The 19,157-nt window shown below is 40.2% G+C and overlaps 1 protein-coding gene across 6 annotated transcripts in view; it reads right to left on the bottom strand.

The window, feature by feature from the left end:
- anks1ab (ankyrin repeat and sterile alpha motif domain containing 1Ab) overlaps positions 1-4,591 on the bottom strand; it is a 41,839-nt gene extending 37,248 nt beyond the window's left edge. For 5 of the 6 annotated variants that reach the window (XM_019272641.2, XM_010742300.3, XM_019272643.2 and 2 more), the window contains exon 1: positions 3,518-4,038. In XM_019272641.2, coding sequence (XP_019128186.2) covers positions 3,518-3,805 — 288 coding nt within the window. In that variant the 5' untranslated portion in view covers positions 3,806-4,038. Of the gene's footprint in view, positions 1-3,517; positions 4,039-4,491 lie in introns of those variants that run through there. The other variant, XM_027279010.1, reaches the window with a different exon arrangement.
- Positions 4,592-19,157: the final 14,566 nt, after the last annotated feature.

Below are 19,157 nucleotides of genomic sequence, written 5' to 3'. Positions count from 1 at the left end.
AACTCCTCTTTCTTTTTGTTTTGTTTTTTGTTGTTGTTTAGTGTCTTGTCATCTACGTGTTCTCTTCCTGTTTCATCAGCTGTTGTAACTATGACAATCATAGACGCATTTGGTGGTTGCCAACCCAAATGGTTGCCAGTTACTAGGGTCACTCGTTGAAGTGAAACACATGCTTTCGTCAGCTTGTCCCTGCAGCTCATATTTTGATTTTTCCCACTCCAACTGACAAACATGGTGACAAAGGAATAGCTCAATCAATTGCTAAATTATGTTTTATTGTGTTTAATTTGATTTTTTTCACTATTATAATATATACTTTATGAAGCTTTACACATCTTTTAGAACAACCTTATTTATATGTCACGTTGCCTAAAAAATCACCCAGATGTGGTCATACAGCAGCTTTCCAAAAACAAATGGCTCACTTAACTAACAAATGTCAAGTGACTGTCACCTATTTCAAGATATTTCTTGCCAGCAGGCTATGCGACCTGATCATACATTACAACAGTAACACAGTTTGAGTGTCAGATGCTCCTGTTAGATGTCAAAAGAATGATTTACTCATCCAACGAAAGCTGACAGGACAGGTAGAGGACATCACCATAAATCTGAACCATCGGACAGGCACTCACCATTCAGGTGCAGCCACCTATTACAGGTCTGAGAATGAATATACTGCTTGCCTTTGAGGTTTTCCACTGAGTGCTTTCCCTTTATTAAACGTTGTATTTAATTAAAGAAGGCTTAACGTGAGTTAAAGTTACCCATTGTAGTGCCTCATATTCACAGATTATTAACACCAGACACACTTAAATACACAGTCTTGACCATTTTTAGTAGTTCAGAAGCAAAAAAAAGAAATTCAGCAATACACTGACTGATTCTTCTCTTTGTTTAAGTAAAAATGGTAATAGAAATAACAAGTACTTTTACACAATGGGAGCCCTAAAACACACAGTTGCCAGACATAATATAATTGGAAAATGTACACGTACAACTGAAACCACCAGTGGGGTTCAACGGTTATAGTTTATATTATAACTTCCTTTGAATAACACCAACATCCAGCAATGCCAGCATTTGTATTCAGTACTTTTGCTATCTGTGTGCACATGTACTGAAATATGTTTTTGTATATGACCTGAAGCCCAGCCTCCCTCTGAGCCTGTGTCGCTTTAATGTTTGGTGGTAGTTGATCACTTCATGAGATATACTCACAAGGCCCTCGCCACACACACACACCCACATATCCTCAACCCAAATAAATCCCTTGAAATCTCGAAGAGAAACAGACACTTGGGAGCAGCTGCAAAACAGGATGCCCTTGAGAACAGGACACCCCACCCAACATGGCCTGAATAAACAGTTGTGTCAGAGAGCAAGAGGGGTGGAGCAGAGAGCACGCACTGGACAGGGAGAGATGACAAAGAGAGGGCTGCACAAAGCCAAGTAAAAGTTCGAGATGTCTAAGTACTCTGAAGTGACTGCCCTTGCTGTAAGATTGAAAAGGTACATGCTTCACAGCATACTGTAAAACTCCACATCCTGTTTATGTGACCATAAATCTGGGAAGGGCTGTCTTCAAGACTACTTAAATGAGGACCAACACAAATCTGAGCAGCCCGCTGTAAAATCACTTTGATCGCTTCTAATTTGGTCATTTAAACTTTACTGAAACTTTTCTGTGGTAAAAACAGGAAACAATTAAAAAAGGGAAATGGACTCCCACCAAAAAAAAAAAAAATCTAAGTACAAAAATGTGAGTTGATATTCTTTGTACTTTTGTACAGTATTTATTTATTTTCAGAAACTATTCATGCATCAGGAGCGCTTGCTTTTTATTCCAGGAAACAACATTAATTTTCCCTAAAGTTTCATTATTTACTAAAATTGTCATCTAAATGATATACCAAAACAGTGGCACAAACACAGTATGGTTAAACTGTGATTTATATGAAAACCATGAAAATATAATAATTATTCAACACATTTGTGCATAAAACTAAACATCTAAGATGAGACACACTTAAAATTAGGCCACCACACCATTACCACCATGACAGCTCATCTAAAGAACACTGTTGTGTCTTTTCAGCACTTGGCAGGTAAGGGCTGACTTAAAACCAACATAGCTACAATCTGAATTTTAGACCCAAGAATTTATGGATTTGCCACAAACCAAACTAAAAATGTCATTATTTACTCTTTAACTGTGAGTAAGGTTTATCATTCATTAATTATCATCATCATCATTGGTCTAAATATTGCCTCAAAGCTATTTCTGCAATGCTGAGTATGTAATTCAGAGTCAAAACACCCACAAGGCTGTGCAGGATAACAGAAACAACAACAGTACTACTACTACTTGGCAAACTCTAAACTTGAAAGAAGGGTGCCAGGAAAAATATCTTCTTGAATATATATTTTCAGAATATTACTTTGGATTTTATGACAGTTCGGGTCCGAAATTATGTTGTTCTGTAATTCACTTTCTCAAGAATAACTCTTTTTGCAGATAAAACAGAGACGAGTCTAGGTACAGAGGATAGATCAGAGATATGAGGCTGACTTGTGTTTTACAAGAGAAAAGGCAATACCAAAGGCTTTTCATTGCTAGTCAGGATATAATTTGGTTATAATAAAGATATTCCACTACGCCACAACTTAATTATATAATAATGTCTTATACATTTTGATTATGATAGGGTTGAAGTACCCAGCAGAAAGTGTCAGACATGCTCTCGTATCTCTTTTGTCTCTAAGCTGAATACAATAATCATATAATATATTATCACCCATCAGCCATTGGCCTCATTATTCTCTCACTTTTTTAGTGTGTTTGGTAAGAAATGAAATGATCAGGGTCTTTGCAGTGTTTCAGGGTTGTGCTGCACTGACGCTCCAAAGTGTTCAAAAATCACAAGTTAAAGCTTTTGGGGATAATGAGTGGGAGGGGAGGGTGGGTGGGGGGTTCCTCGCAGTGGGCTGGAAGTAGATGGCGCAAGACGGAGCAAAGGAGCCAGAGGAGTGCAGGAGGAGACAGTATAAGCGTGGGTCGGCCCCCTGAGACATGTACTGAGCGGATGTGGAATGACAGCACAAGCCCAATTAGTCTTGGATGCCAGGGCTGCTACAGGGAGGTCGGTGCAAGTGATCAAGCCATTCATGCATTCAAGCACTCACCCACAGGCATTCTACACCAACAGTCTGGGTAAAGTTACTACAGTCTATCACTGCTCCTGCTGGACTCTCTTGTACTGTTCTCCCTCTCTTCCTTCCTGCCTTCCTTCCATACTTCCTTCCCTTCTTTCACTCTCCTGAAATGTCCTGCTTCGCCCCATCCCGTTTCTTTCTTTCTTTCCCTCACTAATCCTCACTTGAATCTTACACATTCACACTCCCTGACACACTCTCTCTTGAGGACATTAACACACTCTATTTGAAAGCCCAGTGCCACTCCTTCTGTCCTCTACATCCTCCCACTTGTTTCCCATCCCCAGAGCTCGAGTATTACCTCATCCCACTCAGAGGCAAAGGAAGACATGCGCTCCATGGACGGCTGCCCAGAGCTGCAGTTAGACACGGATCCACTGCGGCCAGCCAGACCTCCATTCTCCTCCTCTTCGCCGAGTGGTGATGCCAACAAGTCAGAGTCCGACTTGGACAAGCTTCGAACGAGCCCCAGGTCTGTAGGTCTGACTTTGGCTGTGGACTCAGACGAAACTTTATCCGAGTGTTTATTGTCAGCCTTTGGGTTCTGGGTCACCTTGGTGGGGTTGTCATCCGGAGTGCACTCTGCCATTGTTTTTGAGCTGCCAAGTGCAGCTTACGGTCCTCACAGTTTCCTGAAGTATTCTGACTTGTTTAGTATGTCCAGAGAGTGATCCAGGAACTTCTGGTTGAGGAAGGCAGCACTGAAAGACACAGCAAATAAAGTATAAGTGCTGTAGACATGTAGAAATTTGTCTGCACACCAAATGGCTCCAACTCATATAAAATGCTGCTGTTTGGAGGGAAAGGGGGCATCTAAGTGAGAGACTTGTTGTGCACAGAAACAATCATCAAGGTCCACCCACTAGTTGTATCCTGTTGCCCTCCCCTTAGCGATAGCTGCCTCAGAGAGACCCCCTCCTTCATCCTGTCAACTGTGACTTTTTTTTTTGGACAATCCTACACTTTCTCCTCTCCCCATAGTCTGCCTGTCTCATCTGGTCACGTATCCAATGTGGTTATACAACCCTTCTCAAGAGAGAATATTCCCAGTTGAGTCAGAAATAGAAAAACTACATGACATTACTGCATTAGATTAATAAAGAAGCTCATGTGTGGTGCATGTTTTCATCTATGTGTGACAAAGCAAAAGTGCATACCAGACATGCATACTACACATGGATACATTCAAATGCATCTATAGTAAGATAAAGTTTGATTTCTGATGGTTAAAAACTTAAACTCAAATCAGCTCAAATCATTCCTGCATCCTCTTACCTGCTGACTGTCCCCGTGTCTCCGTGGTTTTGTGTCCGTCCTCCTCTGAGGTTGTTTCCAGACTCTTTCGGGAGGATTGGCTCTGTCCTGTACTGAGAATCAGTGGACGGGAGAATCCCAAAGCCTGGTCTTATTCAGACTGACAGCTGGGGTAATCAGGTTACTGACGCACTGGGTGGCTGCTCCATTTTAGAAAAGGGAGACTCAGGGTTCCTCTTTTTCTGTCTAAGTGTGTATGTGTGAGTTCAGCTTAGTTTTGTTATTGTTGGGCGTAACTAGCATCCATCTATTTATCTATCCATCGGCCCAACCATGTCAATGACCTAAAGCACAGCAGAAAATTCAGGATGTTCCTCTGGATGTTATTTTTTATTTGTATCCTGCCTGACTCGAGGAGCTTTATCTCTAATAGACTTTCATGCACATATTTTACAGTCACAAATCTAGTCTAGGCCAAAAGTGGTAACATTTCATTGTGGCAAAACACTGATTTTGATGCCAAAATCATTACATTACATTGATTTTCTCCACTTTCCTCTGATATATTTGAAGTAAAATATTGTACTGATATCATTAACCAAACCATAAATGCCGCAAGTGTTTTTATTGTGTTCTTAAACTTGGACGTATAAGCGAAAAACGGTCAAAAAATGATATGGGAGAAATGTAGAACGGGTCTCACACATCACTCTATGCTATTCATGGCTCTTTTTAAAAAGGGAGCTGATACTGACAAAGGGGTCTCTTGTGAGGCATTCTTAGTATTCACAGGCAAGCGGAGCCTCTGTGCCCTGTGCCCTCAATCAGCCAAGTTCCTTGCATGCTCACCTCTTCCCTATGGGCAGCGCTGGTATGTGCATGACAGAAAAGATAACATCCTTTGCTCGCCAAGGAGGGTTCACACAGCCACACACTGCTTAGCTGGCAATAACAAAAGCCACATCTAATGAAGTGTGTTGAATTGCACATCTAATGATCTCTATGACTGTGATGAGGATGAAACAGTTTATCCACATCTTCTGTGCCATTTTAAACAATAGAGGCTCCAGAATAAGACATGTTTCAAGATAATGATGTCTTCACGGCATATTAGAGCGACTAAAATAAAACATGCATCCCCTCCTTCAGCTGGCTGGCTGGCTGCTAAGCCTTGGGCAAAAGACAGTGGTGACTCACGAACACTCTTCTCAAACAAAGACATGCACACTGTGCAAGTCACAGAGAGACCGTGCGTACAGTAAACACACACTGAAGTGCAATGTTTTCATGTGTGCATGCCGTTTGTGTTCGTGCTCCCTAACACACGGATGCCTTTTCAGGATTTTCTGTGAGTGCTCGCGATGTTCTTTCCACCTGCTCTATGTGTCCCCAGGTCCGCAATTGACATTTTTAATAACACTGCGCAAGTTCTAATGTCACTTTTCTCACCACTCCAACCTATAAATCATTATCCGTCTCTGCAATTTGTGCCCCGCAGTTCCCACTTGATCAGCTGGTATCACGGAAATGGAGAATGAGGCCACTGGGTAAAGATCCAATAAAGTTAATCAACCTAGGAAGCTATTACCTTCAGATAGGCTGTTTGGCTTCAAAACAAATCTGCAAATAGGCAACAAAACTCCACGAGCCTCCCATGAACACCATAAAATGTGCTGTACTATTCTCTGTTTGCCTAGAAATGGCAGTTTCATTCTCCAAAATCTCCATAGTGCTTTGTTTTGCTTGTGTCTTCTTTGAGAGGACGTTAACCCGAGAGTCACGGTCAAGAATGCTCTGACGCTAACCTTTAAGGTCAACTGTTCCTCGAGGCAGCAGGGATGCCATTTATCCAAGCTTTCATTTTCAGAGCCCCAAAATGTGGAAATTCATACTGTTGACTGAAAAAGCAGAAGCAGAAGTCCAAGAAATAATAACGTACTAGATCAAGTTACACTTAGAAGTCCAGACCAACATCAGATATAGTAGATATTGATATAGTATTGAAATAACACAAACTAAAATTTAATATACAGGCAGCAGCAACAGTTTTTTTTTTTCTTGGAGGTATCGAGCACAGGTGTCTCACTTTGAAACAACATTTTTCAGTATTGCTTTATTGTAAAAGATGTTTCAAAGTTGAGGGATGAAATAAATCACTTCAACAGATTCAACAGCAAAACTACCTGCTGTTGGCTCAGAATGGCTACAGATGCGGCTACTGTAAAAGCTTTCCAACAGACACGAACAGAGCTGACCCCTCAGCAGGAAAATGGGAGGGCAAGTGTGCACGGCTGAGTGAAGACGTAGCACTAAATATCCATCAGTGTTAGAGAGGTGGAAGCTAGACAGACAGACTGGAGGGTGGAGATACGGTATTTTCTCAGCCTCTATCCATGTTTAGTTCGGCCACCTCACTATCTTCACAGTTGTGGTGTTGAAATGAGTCCTCTTTGTCGGAGGCCAAAACTTTTAAAGGGTGGTCTAGGGCCTGGGACCTGTCTCAAGCACTACAACGCTGTTATTGACTGGATCATGTCAACATCTTCGATAACTGAGGTGGCCACACCTCACCAGCTGGAGCCAGAAACAGGGGACCACACACGCCTAACTCTGCATACACAATAAATGCTACAAGTAAAGTTATACATGGAGAGTCTGTGGCAGCCATAACAGCATTTTTTAAGAACCTCTTTTGCAGATTAACTCTTTAAGGTTTACATAGCTTCATTTTATTACAGAAGATTTGGCTGACATCTCTTCCTAAGTAGCCAAAGCTTCTTCTCCTCTTTGCCACATTCACTTTTTGATGGTATTTGTGAAGGGCGGTTGCGAGGAGTAACAGCCATTAACATTAACAACAAATTCTAATTAGAAATTTATTGGGTTAAGCCTGGGGCAACTTGACTTGTTTGTAGATCTGTGAAGACGTTTCACCTCTTATCCAAGAAACCTTTCCAGTTCTGAACTGAAGAAGAGAGAGGCGAAGCGTCTTCATGGTTCTACAAACAAGTTCAGCAATGATTAATAATGTTAATAAATCAGACGATGTTAAGGGAATTTAGTGGTTTCCAAATAGTTGTGGTCTTGAAATAAGTTCTCTTTGTCTGAGGCCGAGACCAAAATGAGACCAACAGTTTTAATGAGTGGTTATAGGACCCGGACCCATCTGAAGCATTACAACACTATATCAAGATTTTTACAGACATTCAGTCCTGTGATGATGAACTTAGCACCACAGAGAGGTTCAAATTTGTGGTTTTGAATGAACTTTTGAAAAGATTTCGCAAGACAACTTCGTAAGACAACTTTTGGTGCACCCTTGACTTTCTATCTAGCACCATCAACAGGTCAAAATTTAAATGTGTGCAATACTTTATTTATGATAGCGTATTTGCAAAACTAATCATATCCCGTCCACATTCCTATCTGCTTCAGCTGTACTCATAGACTGCATAACAAAAAAAGGACATAGTCTCCTTGAAGTCACCCTCCTACATTTGTCAAAAAAAAAGTCCAAATAAAAGCGCATGGTACAGAAAGACAAAGTACGCCTCCTCCTGCTTTTCCCTCTACTGTTGATTTCCTTGATTGCCTTCAGGGCTGCAGACCAAATTAGGACGTTAATCAGCAGCATGGGACACACCTGGGCCCGGTGTGCTCCACACACTTTTTGTTTTTTTAGCTCTTCTTGTTTGCTTTTCTTTGTTTTAACAGCACAACATCTTTACGGTACATATTCACTGATTGATACATATTTATCCGTTTTTTTTTTGTTTCTGATTAATTTGTTGCACTCATGAGCCAGCCTGTATCAAGCTCAAAGTTTGGACGGCTCTGGTTGTCTCCGGCATGGCAGTGCCAGACTCGACTGGCTCTCCGCTAATCCAATAGGATCAGCGGATGGATCGTGGGTGGCGCTGAGGCAGGTTGAATGAAGCCTGGTTGCTGAAACCAGCTGCCTGTGATGGTACCCACCTGTCAATTAATTATCATTATGAAATTTTGCAACAGAATTTAAAGGTTCATCTAGAAATTCACCCCCAGTGACCCCGAAAATACACAGCATGCGGAACGGCTGCAGAACGGCTCCGCTCCAGAATGGCTGCGTACCGAGCATCGCGAGAACGCACGAGATCTTGTGAATTCACGCATAATCGCACATTATTGCCGGCTGTAGTCTCTTTGACACCTGCAATGACATTCCACGCCACATCTTTTTTTCTGGTTGACCTTATAAAAAGGATGTGAGGTGTCATAAATGATAACACCTGAAAACCCCTCACCTGTTGGCTTCAGGTCGGCCCCGCCCATTATGACGTGTTCTTGTAATGACACTCGATCCGCGGTGAACGCTGTGCTGAATTTATGCGACGTGCTCCGGCGTCAGTGAAAAATAGAAGCTCTGCTTATGTGTTGCGGAGGGCTGCCGGACGCAGCAGTTGTTCCGGAGCTGTGACGCAGCGGGGACGGAGACTGTGTGAGCTGACACATTGACTAACATTGAAATGTATCGACTCCGTCGCCATGGCGGAGCTGTTCTGAAACCGTTCCGCATGCTGTGTATTTTAGCCTTAAAGCTGTAAACGTGTTTATTTTCTGCTATTTTAACATGGGCACATATGAAGATGGTTAACATGGTAAAAATACCTACAATCAATCGATACAATTAAACAATTCATGAGCACGTTAGCATGTTGTTAGGCTTTAGCTCAAAGCACCGCTATGCCTGAGTGCAGCCTCACAGAGCTGCTAGCATGCCGTGGACTCTTTTGTTAAGTTGTAATCGTGCTATACTAGCAATAAAAATTTGAATATGATGGCTTGAAGAAGTGGTGACAGCCAGCAGAGGTCTTTAAACAAGATGCATTGTTGTGACAATGTAAAATGGGGTGCAATCAATCACGAGCGACACATTCCAGCGGTGAATTCTCACCTTCAAAAACTGGTTATCACTGATGTTATTACACCATTTATATGGCATCGTTTTCAAAAGTAAAAAAACATTTCTTTGGTCTGGTACGATAAGGGATTGCTCATTCTTTTCTATCATGCTGCGTGGCATCATGTGCCACAACAACTGCTGCCGGCCACACAAGGATAAAGATAAATTTAAGAGATAAATTCAGCATGCTGGAAAGATCAGAATCGAAGCGTACCGTGGAATCTAACTGTAGTTCCTTCATTTGTAAGTAAGACGAGAAACGATGGTATGATATCCCGTGTGTTCACCTGCAGTGTATTCATGTATGTATGAATGCGTGCACATGTGTTTATGTGTGTGCGTGTATGTGTATGTATGTATGCATGGGGGGGGCTAATGTTTGTGTTGGAGCCAGAGGCACGCAGAGCTTCCTGTGTTAGGCAATGCTCTTTGTGAAAACAATGGGTGCAGCTTCATGTTTCTGAATTTCCCATCAGGGAGGTGTTGATGACAATGGCCACTGACAGATTAAACACAGAAAAACAAAAATGTTCAGTTTAATCTAATTTTAACATTCCACTGCGTCTTATCAAACGGAGAAAACGAAGGAGGGCATTTAGAGAGCAGAAAGGACAAAGAGATGAGAGAGTGAGAGGGCAGGTAAATGGTCGGACACAGCCTTTACTCTGACATCAAGATGTAGGGGAAAGCGGTTTCCGAAGCTATAACACTGTACACTCACCCCTTAATTAATCCACAGATAATGCTGACGGTTCACAGCCAGGTCACTTTCATTGTAACACCACCATTATAGCTGCCCTTGGCAAGCTCCATATCCAGCGAGTACTTGAAATGTACTGTATGTCTTAATGATAATAACGATATTGGCAGTCATGAATCAATCAGACATGCTCAATATATTCAGCCGTGAGTGAAGAAATTTATTCTCAGGGAAGTGATGGTGTAAGACAATCCACTTCCATTATTAAACAGCTCACACAGAACTTTAAGATAGATTAAGAACACACATTGAGAATAAAGACATTAATCACTGTTGATAGTGGAGAGGAAATTTATAAAAAGAGAGTTTGCACATACTCAGGGTACCAAACACGATAGGAACGTCTCTCTACTATCACATTCTTGCACAAACCCGACCTAATGTGTCAAATCTATTCAAAAGAGTCATTCTTCTATGTGAAAAAGTTTATTGCTATGGCTAAATCTGTCTTAATCTTTAGAGACATGATGCATAGCCAAAGGCTTTTAGCCTTTTTAACTTCAGAACATCAAAGAATTTGAATCCTTACTTAAAAATAGACTCTGCCCTTGACTCTAAATTGAGCACATTTTTAGAAGCAATTTTACTTGTTGCCGGAGTAAAAAGGCAAGACAGCACTCTCGTATTCAGTCCTAGTTTTGGATTCACCTGCCCGTTCTTATTTTTAGAAAGAAGAACTGTTTTTATATGAAATGTGTTCATTCTCTGTCTCGGAAGTCCTCAGAAAGGCATGACCTGACAACGTGACCACACTAACAGCAATAAAAAGTCAGTAAATTCTCTTAATGTGATTAAAAATGTGGTTAGGTTTTGTTTTAGGGACTTGAATATGTTAATTTAATAGAGAGCTGACTCAAATCTTTGGCAAAAGAGAGAAGCAAGCAAAGAAAGAACAATGCCCAACAATGAAAAGCAGTCTCAGTATACTTATAATAGTACACCTGATAAAGATGGGTTTTCGCTGCGTCCTCCACCATTACATGCACAGATGAGATGGTAACAGATGATGGGTTTTTCAGTGCCACCATGGGCACATATTGACTGACAGGGAAGGGAACAACAGACGTTTCTGTAGGGCAGATAAAGCAGAGGAACACTTGATTGCAAAGACAGTTTCCCAATAGAAACAATTTGAGATACTTTAGGCAAAGAAATGGAGAAGAAGTGAAACTTCTTTCTGTTTGCTGGTAAACTTCCATGATCATTATGGATAAAACTGCAGATTTTGCATATCCGTTCTGGATTCATCATGTTGTGTGTTCGTGTAGAAGTAGAAAGGCCTGAACTGGGTTTTTTTCATGCTGCTCCCGATGAGAACAAAGACAGAGGAAAGAGGATCCGTCCTTCTGGAGCTACAATTTTTACATTTTCAGCAGAAGGCACGTTGAAGAGTTCATAGGGTTGTTATAACACACACACAAAGTTTGTGTGCCTGAATTTGACATATTTTAAGGCTGATTATCATACTCAAAAAATGTAGATCCTGCACTCTGGCTTTGGGTAAAATACAACATCCACCCATCCATTTTCTGTACCCTCTTATCCCTATCAGGGTTATGGGGGGGTTGAAATGTTTTGTCACAGTTTCTCCTTCAAGCTACAAAGGAGAGGGTGAGATGTGCAGCTACTTTAGATGCCACTGAATTTCACACAATAACTGAAATACACAAACTTGAATCATTTTTTGTCAGTCGTCTTCGAAACAGCTTCATTTGCATGTTACTGAGGACATCAGCTGTGTAACTGTTCTTGATTTTTTTTTCCCCCCAACGGCAAAACTGGAAAGTGGGTTAATGGAGATTAGTAATTTAGTCATTTTGTGGTGTATTGTGTGTACTTATTATATCCATTAAATTAGAATACAGTATATAGTAGTATAATAAAGTAATGAAATAAACCTGCTTATCCAGCTCTGTGCCTACAGCTGATGAAAGGCAGCTTGGAGCAAAGGGTGGCCGAAAAGCCAGATGCAACCGAGAAAAAGAATTGCTAAGGACAGTGAGACAATGAGGAAAAAGTAGTATAGGAGCCAAAATGTGTGTCAAGTTGTGGAGTTGTTTATTTGTTTAGGTCACACATTTTCTAGACCACCTTTACTTCAGGTAATTGGCACAGGGGGTGTGGTTGTGGTTTCACCTTACTTTTACCTGTGCACTTGGTGGCAGGAGTTGGACAAACAGGGTGACAGGCTCCAATATTTTCTGTCTCATCACTTAATATTTTCTCATTTCATCTCATTAGTTATTATCCCATCTCATTACGTTTTGTTTAATTAAGTTTTGCCACATTATGCCAATTCAAGTTTGTTGTTACTCTTTAGTTAATAAATGTGACTTTGGATTTCTTCTTTGGATTGTTAAAAAGTGTGTTTTTTTAATTTACCCAATAAATGCAAAAGCAAGATAAACCAATTCATTTAATAACTAGGCCTACATAAGAGATTGTAAGTCAAGGAAACATACTCAACATCAATAGAACATTAACTAAACAAGATGTCAACTGAACAAACTTAACTGGCTCCTTTTATTATGAAGGGTAAACAAGATGGACACCTACTGCAACTACAACCAATGCAAGGCAAGTTTTGCCCAATGAGTTTGCTTCAGGATTTGAGTCCTGAGCACTCAGCTACACCTTCTGCTCCACCTGGAAGGGACCTTCCCAACTTTGTAGGTAGTTAACTTAGATTTATTTCAAGCGTCAAGTATTGTCAAGTATTTCAATCAATCTGGATGTGAACCACGGAAATACAACTGTTTTTTTATATAGGAAGGTTTTGATGGACTCCACTGCCCCTCCACAATCATATTTTATTTTTATTAAAACAGATGTTAAAGGCACTTTTGACACATATTTGGAATCACTATTTTTTTGCTTTATAAGGCTCACAACAAAAAACATTAAACAATGTTTATTTTAAAATGACTAGTTTCTAAGAGTAGTGTTTCCTTTACACAAACAGAAAACCTTCAAGCTAAACTGGGTCAGGACATAATTGCAACAAATCAATGAAAGGTAGCCTACAAAAAAAACTATAATGATTCCCAGTAAACTAGGACAACATTACATGAATACAAAGACAGAATTATAATCAGAATTATATAAAATACTCTTTGTCATGGCCGGGGACACTCTTAAGAGGCAGACATTTACTTTTATATGCATGTATGGATGAGAACCATATGTTTGAGGTGATGAGGATCCTGATAAAGAATTCAAGTCCTTTAGTTGGAGGTAAGGTTATATTAAAAATTCATTAAGTTATTCCAAATTTAGACTTTCAGAATTGGGAAAACAGAAACAAACAAAAACAGAATATGAAAATCACCTTACTCATCACCTTAAGTGGACTTTTCACCCACTTCACAAAAATGATCTTTTACTATCAGAGTTGTTGATGTTGCCTGAGGAATATGTTATTTAAATCAGGTACACAATCATTGATTTAACTAATAAAATGTGTTTTATTCATTTGAAATCACTGGATTACTGTGATATTATAGCTACGGAATATCACATGCATAGTACAGCTTTCATATTTAGAGAAAACACAAGGACACTGCATCACATGAGGCTAATTGACTCAGGGTGACATTTTGATGTTTCTGTAAAACAAATATAATTTAATGGACAAAAACCTTCATCAGCAGATGGATTTTGCCCAGTCGTGATGTTTATTTTTTCTGAGCACTCACGTAACTTACATATAGTTCATCCTTGACCACAGAGCCCCGCTGAGGAAGATCATGTGATATGATTAAAAGCCCCGGTTTCCGAGGTCAAGGAATGACTTTGGCTGCGTCCTGGTGCCCTGGGGGTTTGAAGCGATGACCTTGTAAAACAGCCACCGTGGTTTTATTTGCGGATCTTGGTCGCACATCACTGTTAACTCTCTAATAATAAATAATAAAAATGCTTAATAAGGTCAAAGATTATTGTGGATTAAAACTCAAATGTATGAATAACATATCTGTAACTCATTTTCATGTCTCATTTCACACCAGTGTGTCAGTAAATAGTAAATTGTTTTCCTGTCCTTTTGACTTTATGCGAAGCGCAAAATAGTCTGGATGCAAATGCTGACAGATGAATATTTAACGTGGTTATTTATAAAACATGGCAATGCACAACACAGCAGAGCAGGTGAAGGAGAATCACTGTCAGTGTCCACAGAGCGCACAGCTGGCCGGTGGCAGGCCACCACAAAGACAGTTTGTACCGAAGTGGGGCAGCTAACAATGTTATGTGAGCTCAAAATGTTCACCCAGCAGCAGTAACTAATTCTTCCAGTCACAATTTTATCCGATGGCATGTTGCTCAAGGACATTTTGGCAGGACACATGGGCTGTTTAGTAACTGAACACTTGCAGTAGAGGGAAACTAACTACTCCTCGTGTGCCATTCCAGTATGTGCCGACAGTAAATCAATCCTGGAGGGCGAAGAAATAATAATTTCATCTTTCTTCCTGGTCACTTAGAAGGCCCACTAATCAAATTAGCCATAATTTAATCTAATTTTATGTCATTCATTTGCTAACCAGCCAGGCGTTGCATTTCAGCATCTCCGTGGAAGAGGATAATTCATCTGTGATCATCATGTTCACTTTAAGTGTTGCAATGCAAAGTTTGAAAAAGAAAAAAATGTATATCTGTGTTTTGTATGGCAGGTTAGTGAGAGATTAGATGCAAGCTTTGCTTTGTTTTCTCAGACACTGTGTTGTACTACATCTGTATCAGCCCGCAGGCCCATGGGAGCCCCTGCTGGCCAACACAACCACTGTTCGAAACAAGCAGATTCAAGAGGCTCTCCCTAAGGCCTAGGAAAATGGATATTGATCTGGAGCCATGACTAAATGGATTAAATTACAGAGTAGTGTTGGTAGCAGGGCATCAGAGAGAATGAGACGAGAGGGTGGAGATAGAACAGAGAGGGAGGGAGAGACAAAAGGGAAGAGGAAACAGAGAAACAAGGAGTATTGAAAGAATCTCGCCTTTGCCTTGCAGACCACTTTCTTTTTCTCTTTTCATCAATAGCCCACCCAGCAGCCCTGTGCAATCATTCCACACTCCCAAGCAGCATCATCCAGGTCTTTATGCAGTTATGAGCCAATTGGCTTTAGAGGAATCAGCAGTCGAAGGATTATCACTTCCCATTCAACCAAGGCTGTTGAGTAGTAAGGATGCCAACTGCATGCTGGGAGCACAAGATGATGCATGATCATGAATGCAGAGCCCAAACGATCCTTCAGAGAGCGTAAATCTGTGCGGATCAGGTCGGCCAGCAGTCGCAGTCAAACCTGTTTGGTATAAACAGTTAATCAATCAGCAGTCCTCCTGAAGCCTCTCTCCTTCACGGCCTTGCTGATGGGTCCGGGGGCTGAAGAGAATCGCTCTTTGAGAGCCTCTCCTGTGAGCCCTGAGAGTTAGAGATATTCGGGACGGTCATGCGTTCACTTGTATGACAGGAATATCAAAGAGGTGAACGTGATCTGCACTGTAAAAAACGAAAAAGTCGAGCCGATTCCAAGGCAAGAAAATTCAATAAAATGTTAAATTAAACAACTGAAATGATTTCTGAAGGTGTTCAGTCCATGTATGAACAAATCTTTAAACTGAACTGAATCTTCTTTGTTAGTGGATTAGTAGCTCCTCACTGGACTGACAGCAAATGAGAATGTTAAACAATAGATAAACAATCATTTCAAAATCAGATTTACCATATAAACACTGACTCATGTTTGGAAGGGATCTCTTGTTACAATTTAAAGTCCAAGTAAAGGAAATTATGAGATTTCTTCAAGAATACATTAAATATGTTGGAAGATAGTTGCTGAAAACATGTGAAAAGACTTTGAACGATATATTACTGAAATGTGGAGTTAGAGGTTCAAACAGTTTTTCACCAGCTTTCAGTCCAGGATCTTTGGGCGGTCCTAAAAGGTGGCTCGATGACATACCCCTGCACCCCTAGCAGAGAGATAGATTAATTAATCTCATCTGACACGTTTCCATCGCTTCAAAATTGCTGCTTGACCGCTCCCACAAGTGTTATAGTAGAATACTAATTTTCACCTGATTTTGACACCTAATTTCATAAACTTGTCAATATTTTTAATCATTCAAATTTGGCTGAGTGGTTAGGAGAACTTTCTTCTTTGGTTTGACAAACTCAGAACACATTTATTCTTACTTTACATGGACTCATGAGAACAAAATCCACAGTCCACGTTCTGCAAACTCTAACATTTAGTAACACGGAGAGAGAAAATCAAAAGACATCCACTTCCACTCCATTCAGCTTCAGATAAACCTCTGAAAGGAAAGTATGAACAGGAGGAATGATTACAGCAAAACCTGTTTAAATTCATATAACAGTGAGGGAATTTTCTATTCCAGCGTGCCACATATAGGGGTTTACACAGTCAAACATGTCTTGGAGTCACTATAGATAGTGTTCAATCTAAATTGTTATGTGGACACTACCTGGAGATAGAGAGCAGCTGTATGTTTGTGTTTAGTAAAGCGGATGCCATTCTGTTCATTACTATGAGAGGATGGAGCTCTCTCACTCCCAGGACACAACAAACACCAAAGTCTTCATGCTGTAGATGCATCGAGTAAGACCGTTTATGAAAACAGAGTAGTTGTAGCACTATCCTGAGGGCATATAGATGAGTCAGAGAGGACAGTTTCTTCAGAACTGAGGCGGCATCATGGAATGACAAGTGTACTGATAAATCCTCCATTCTCGCCATGCTTCACTAAACCTAAGACAACTTAGACTCTTGTGCATTTTCTCTCCACTGAAGAGAATTCTCCACAAAAATGATCACCTGAATCTAGTTTTAACAAAGACTTGGAAAACATGCTAACCATCCTTTAACCTTGAAAACGGGGCTTGTGTTGGCCTTTTGTACCAAACTAAACCTGAAAACTTGGACAAGCAACAGACTGAACGAAATACTGCACTGGACAATCTGAATAAATGCTTTACTTTGTGCCATCTATATTACGGTGATGTGTTTACTTAATGTGTATATTGAACGCTGCTTCACTTAGCTTAAAAAAAAAAAGCAAAGACACCACACACTCCATAACTTCAACTGAACTTCAACTGAAATTATTCAAATTGGCAAAGTGCTTGGAGTAGCTTCAAATTGTCACTCATAGCTGTGACTCAGATCTGTAATTTACTCACTTAAAATTTTCTGGTTGTTCAATCAACTTGATTTTTTTTTAAATTATGTTCAGTTGTCACTTAAATAAAAGGTGACTGTTCATGATGAATCAACTGACTGATCAGTCTTGACTTCTTGACGACTTTTAGGGAAAAAAAAAACTGTTGAAGTCGGTACCTGCCCATCATGGTTTGAACTGTTAGAGACTCGTCTGAGTCACATATAAACAAACACATATCAGGCCTCCTTTGTGTAACCTTCTTCAAATCTAAATGATAGTTTCATTTCTGATACTGTGCATGCAGTACTTGCTTTAACAAAACAACGTGTCAAAAATAGTTAGAAGTGAATGATCTGCTGAGCAGGATGATTTAAAGGTCCAGTGTGTGAGGGGGGCCTCTATTTTCAAAATAAAGCAGACATGGATTATTCAGAAAAAATATTCATAACTATGTTTTCGTGCATGTATAATCACCTGAAATTATCTTTTTTGTTTACTTAAAAACCTTCAAGTGTTTTTCTCCTTTGCTAGGTAGGCGAGGGTAATGTGAGGAGACTGCAATGCAGTGATTACACCACTAGATGCAATTAAACCTACACACCGGACCTTTAATTTGATACATTTGAGTCGAAACTGTCAAATCTCTTCAATTAATTAGAGGTAAAAGATAAAAGATGAGTTGATTCAGTAAAATCGATTGATATTTTGCAGTGTAGATGACGTCTAGTGTCATTTACACCAACAGAATATAAATGTTCTTGCGTTTTTACAGTGTAGCACTTGGTAATGCGCTCAAGGGTCACTTCTCCTGCTATTGTTGAAAACATGTATTTTTTTTCAGAAGCTCATTTTTCCTCATCTAACATTCAAAATATCTGATCAAGCCCTAGAGTGTCCGCTCATGAGTGGATCCCTTCCTGTATGATTTATTATAAGGCGTATTTCCTCAACTCCCGAGCTCCAATCATGAACACTTTTCCCCCACTCCACTTCATTCCCTTCAGGGCAACGCTTCACTTCATGGACTAGATTGAATATTCATAAAGACTCTTCTGATTTCAGATGACACACGGGCATGCGCCTGTCCTCGACATATGCATAAAATGTGCATTTACATGGTTTTATTCCTGTCTCGCTGATGTCAGAGCGGATGTTCATGGGATACTTTATGGAATCCGTCCCTCGGAGCGGCCATCAGATTGCATGTAATCTACCAAAGTCTCTTTGAAGATCATTTTGCAACATGCATGATTGACAGTGACCCCAAAGTTATCTGATGTGGTTTGGATAGTCGTCACGGCATTTTCCTTTTAGTCTGCGAGCATAAAAATTGGCAAATGCCATGAAAAAATATAGCGACTGTTTTTTTGTTTTTTTTTAATATGTAGCCTATAAATTTCCTAAACCATAAAACCACAAAATGTCCTGAATTTGACAGTCTATGAAAGCACATAACCATTCATTGCACATCACTCCAGTGTCTTGGTTGTAAATGCAAAGTACTACAACTCTCTAGCTCCATCTGTTGAGATATTTTGATAATTATAGACAGATGTTTGTGATAGTGGATGCAGAAGTTACAAACCCGCTAAAGGAGAGCTCTTGCCAGGCTTTGTAGACACAAATGTCAGCTGAGATAATTATTCATCAACAGCCACAGATTCTTATGTAAGAGCTGTAATTCGTCATACACGCTCGACTGAATAAACTAATGAGCTCTGGGTCAGCTTGCTTTTTTTCTAGCGAAACAACATTTTAAACATCTGTCTGTTTTTCTGTATCTGCCTGGGTTTCAAGAGGGTAAAG

This window comes from Larimichthys crocea, chromosome VI (genome assembly GCF_000972845.2).
Source record: "Larimichthys crocea isolate SSNF chromosome VI, L_crocea_2.0, whole genome shotgun sequence".
Lineage (NCBI taxonomy): Eukaryota > Metazoa > Chordata > Actinopteri > Sciaenidae > Larimichthys > Larimichthys crocea.
The sequence above is the reverse complement of the archived record's forward strand: the minus strand, read 5'-3'. Positions and strand labels throughout refer to the sequence as shown.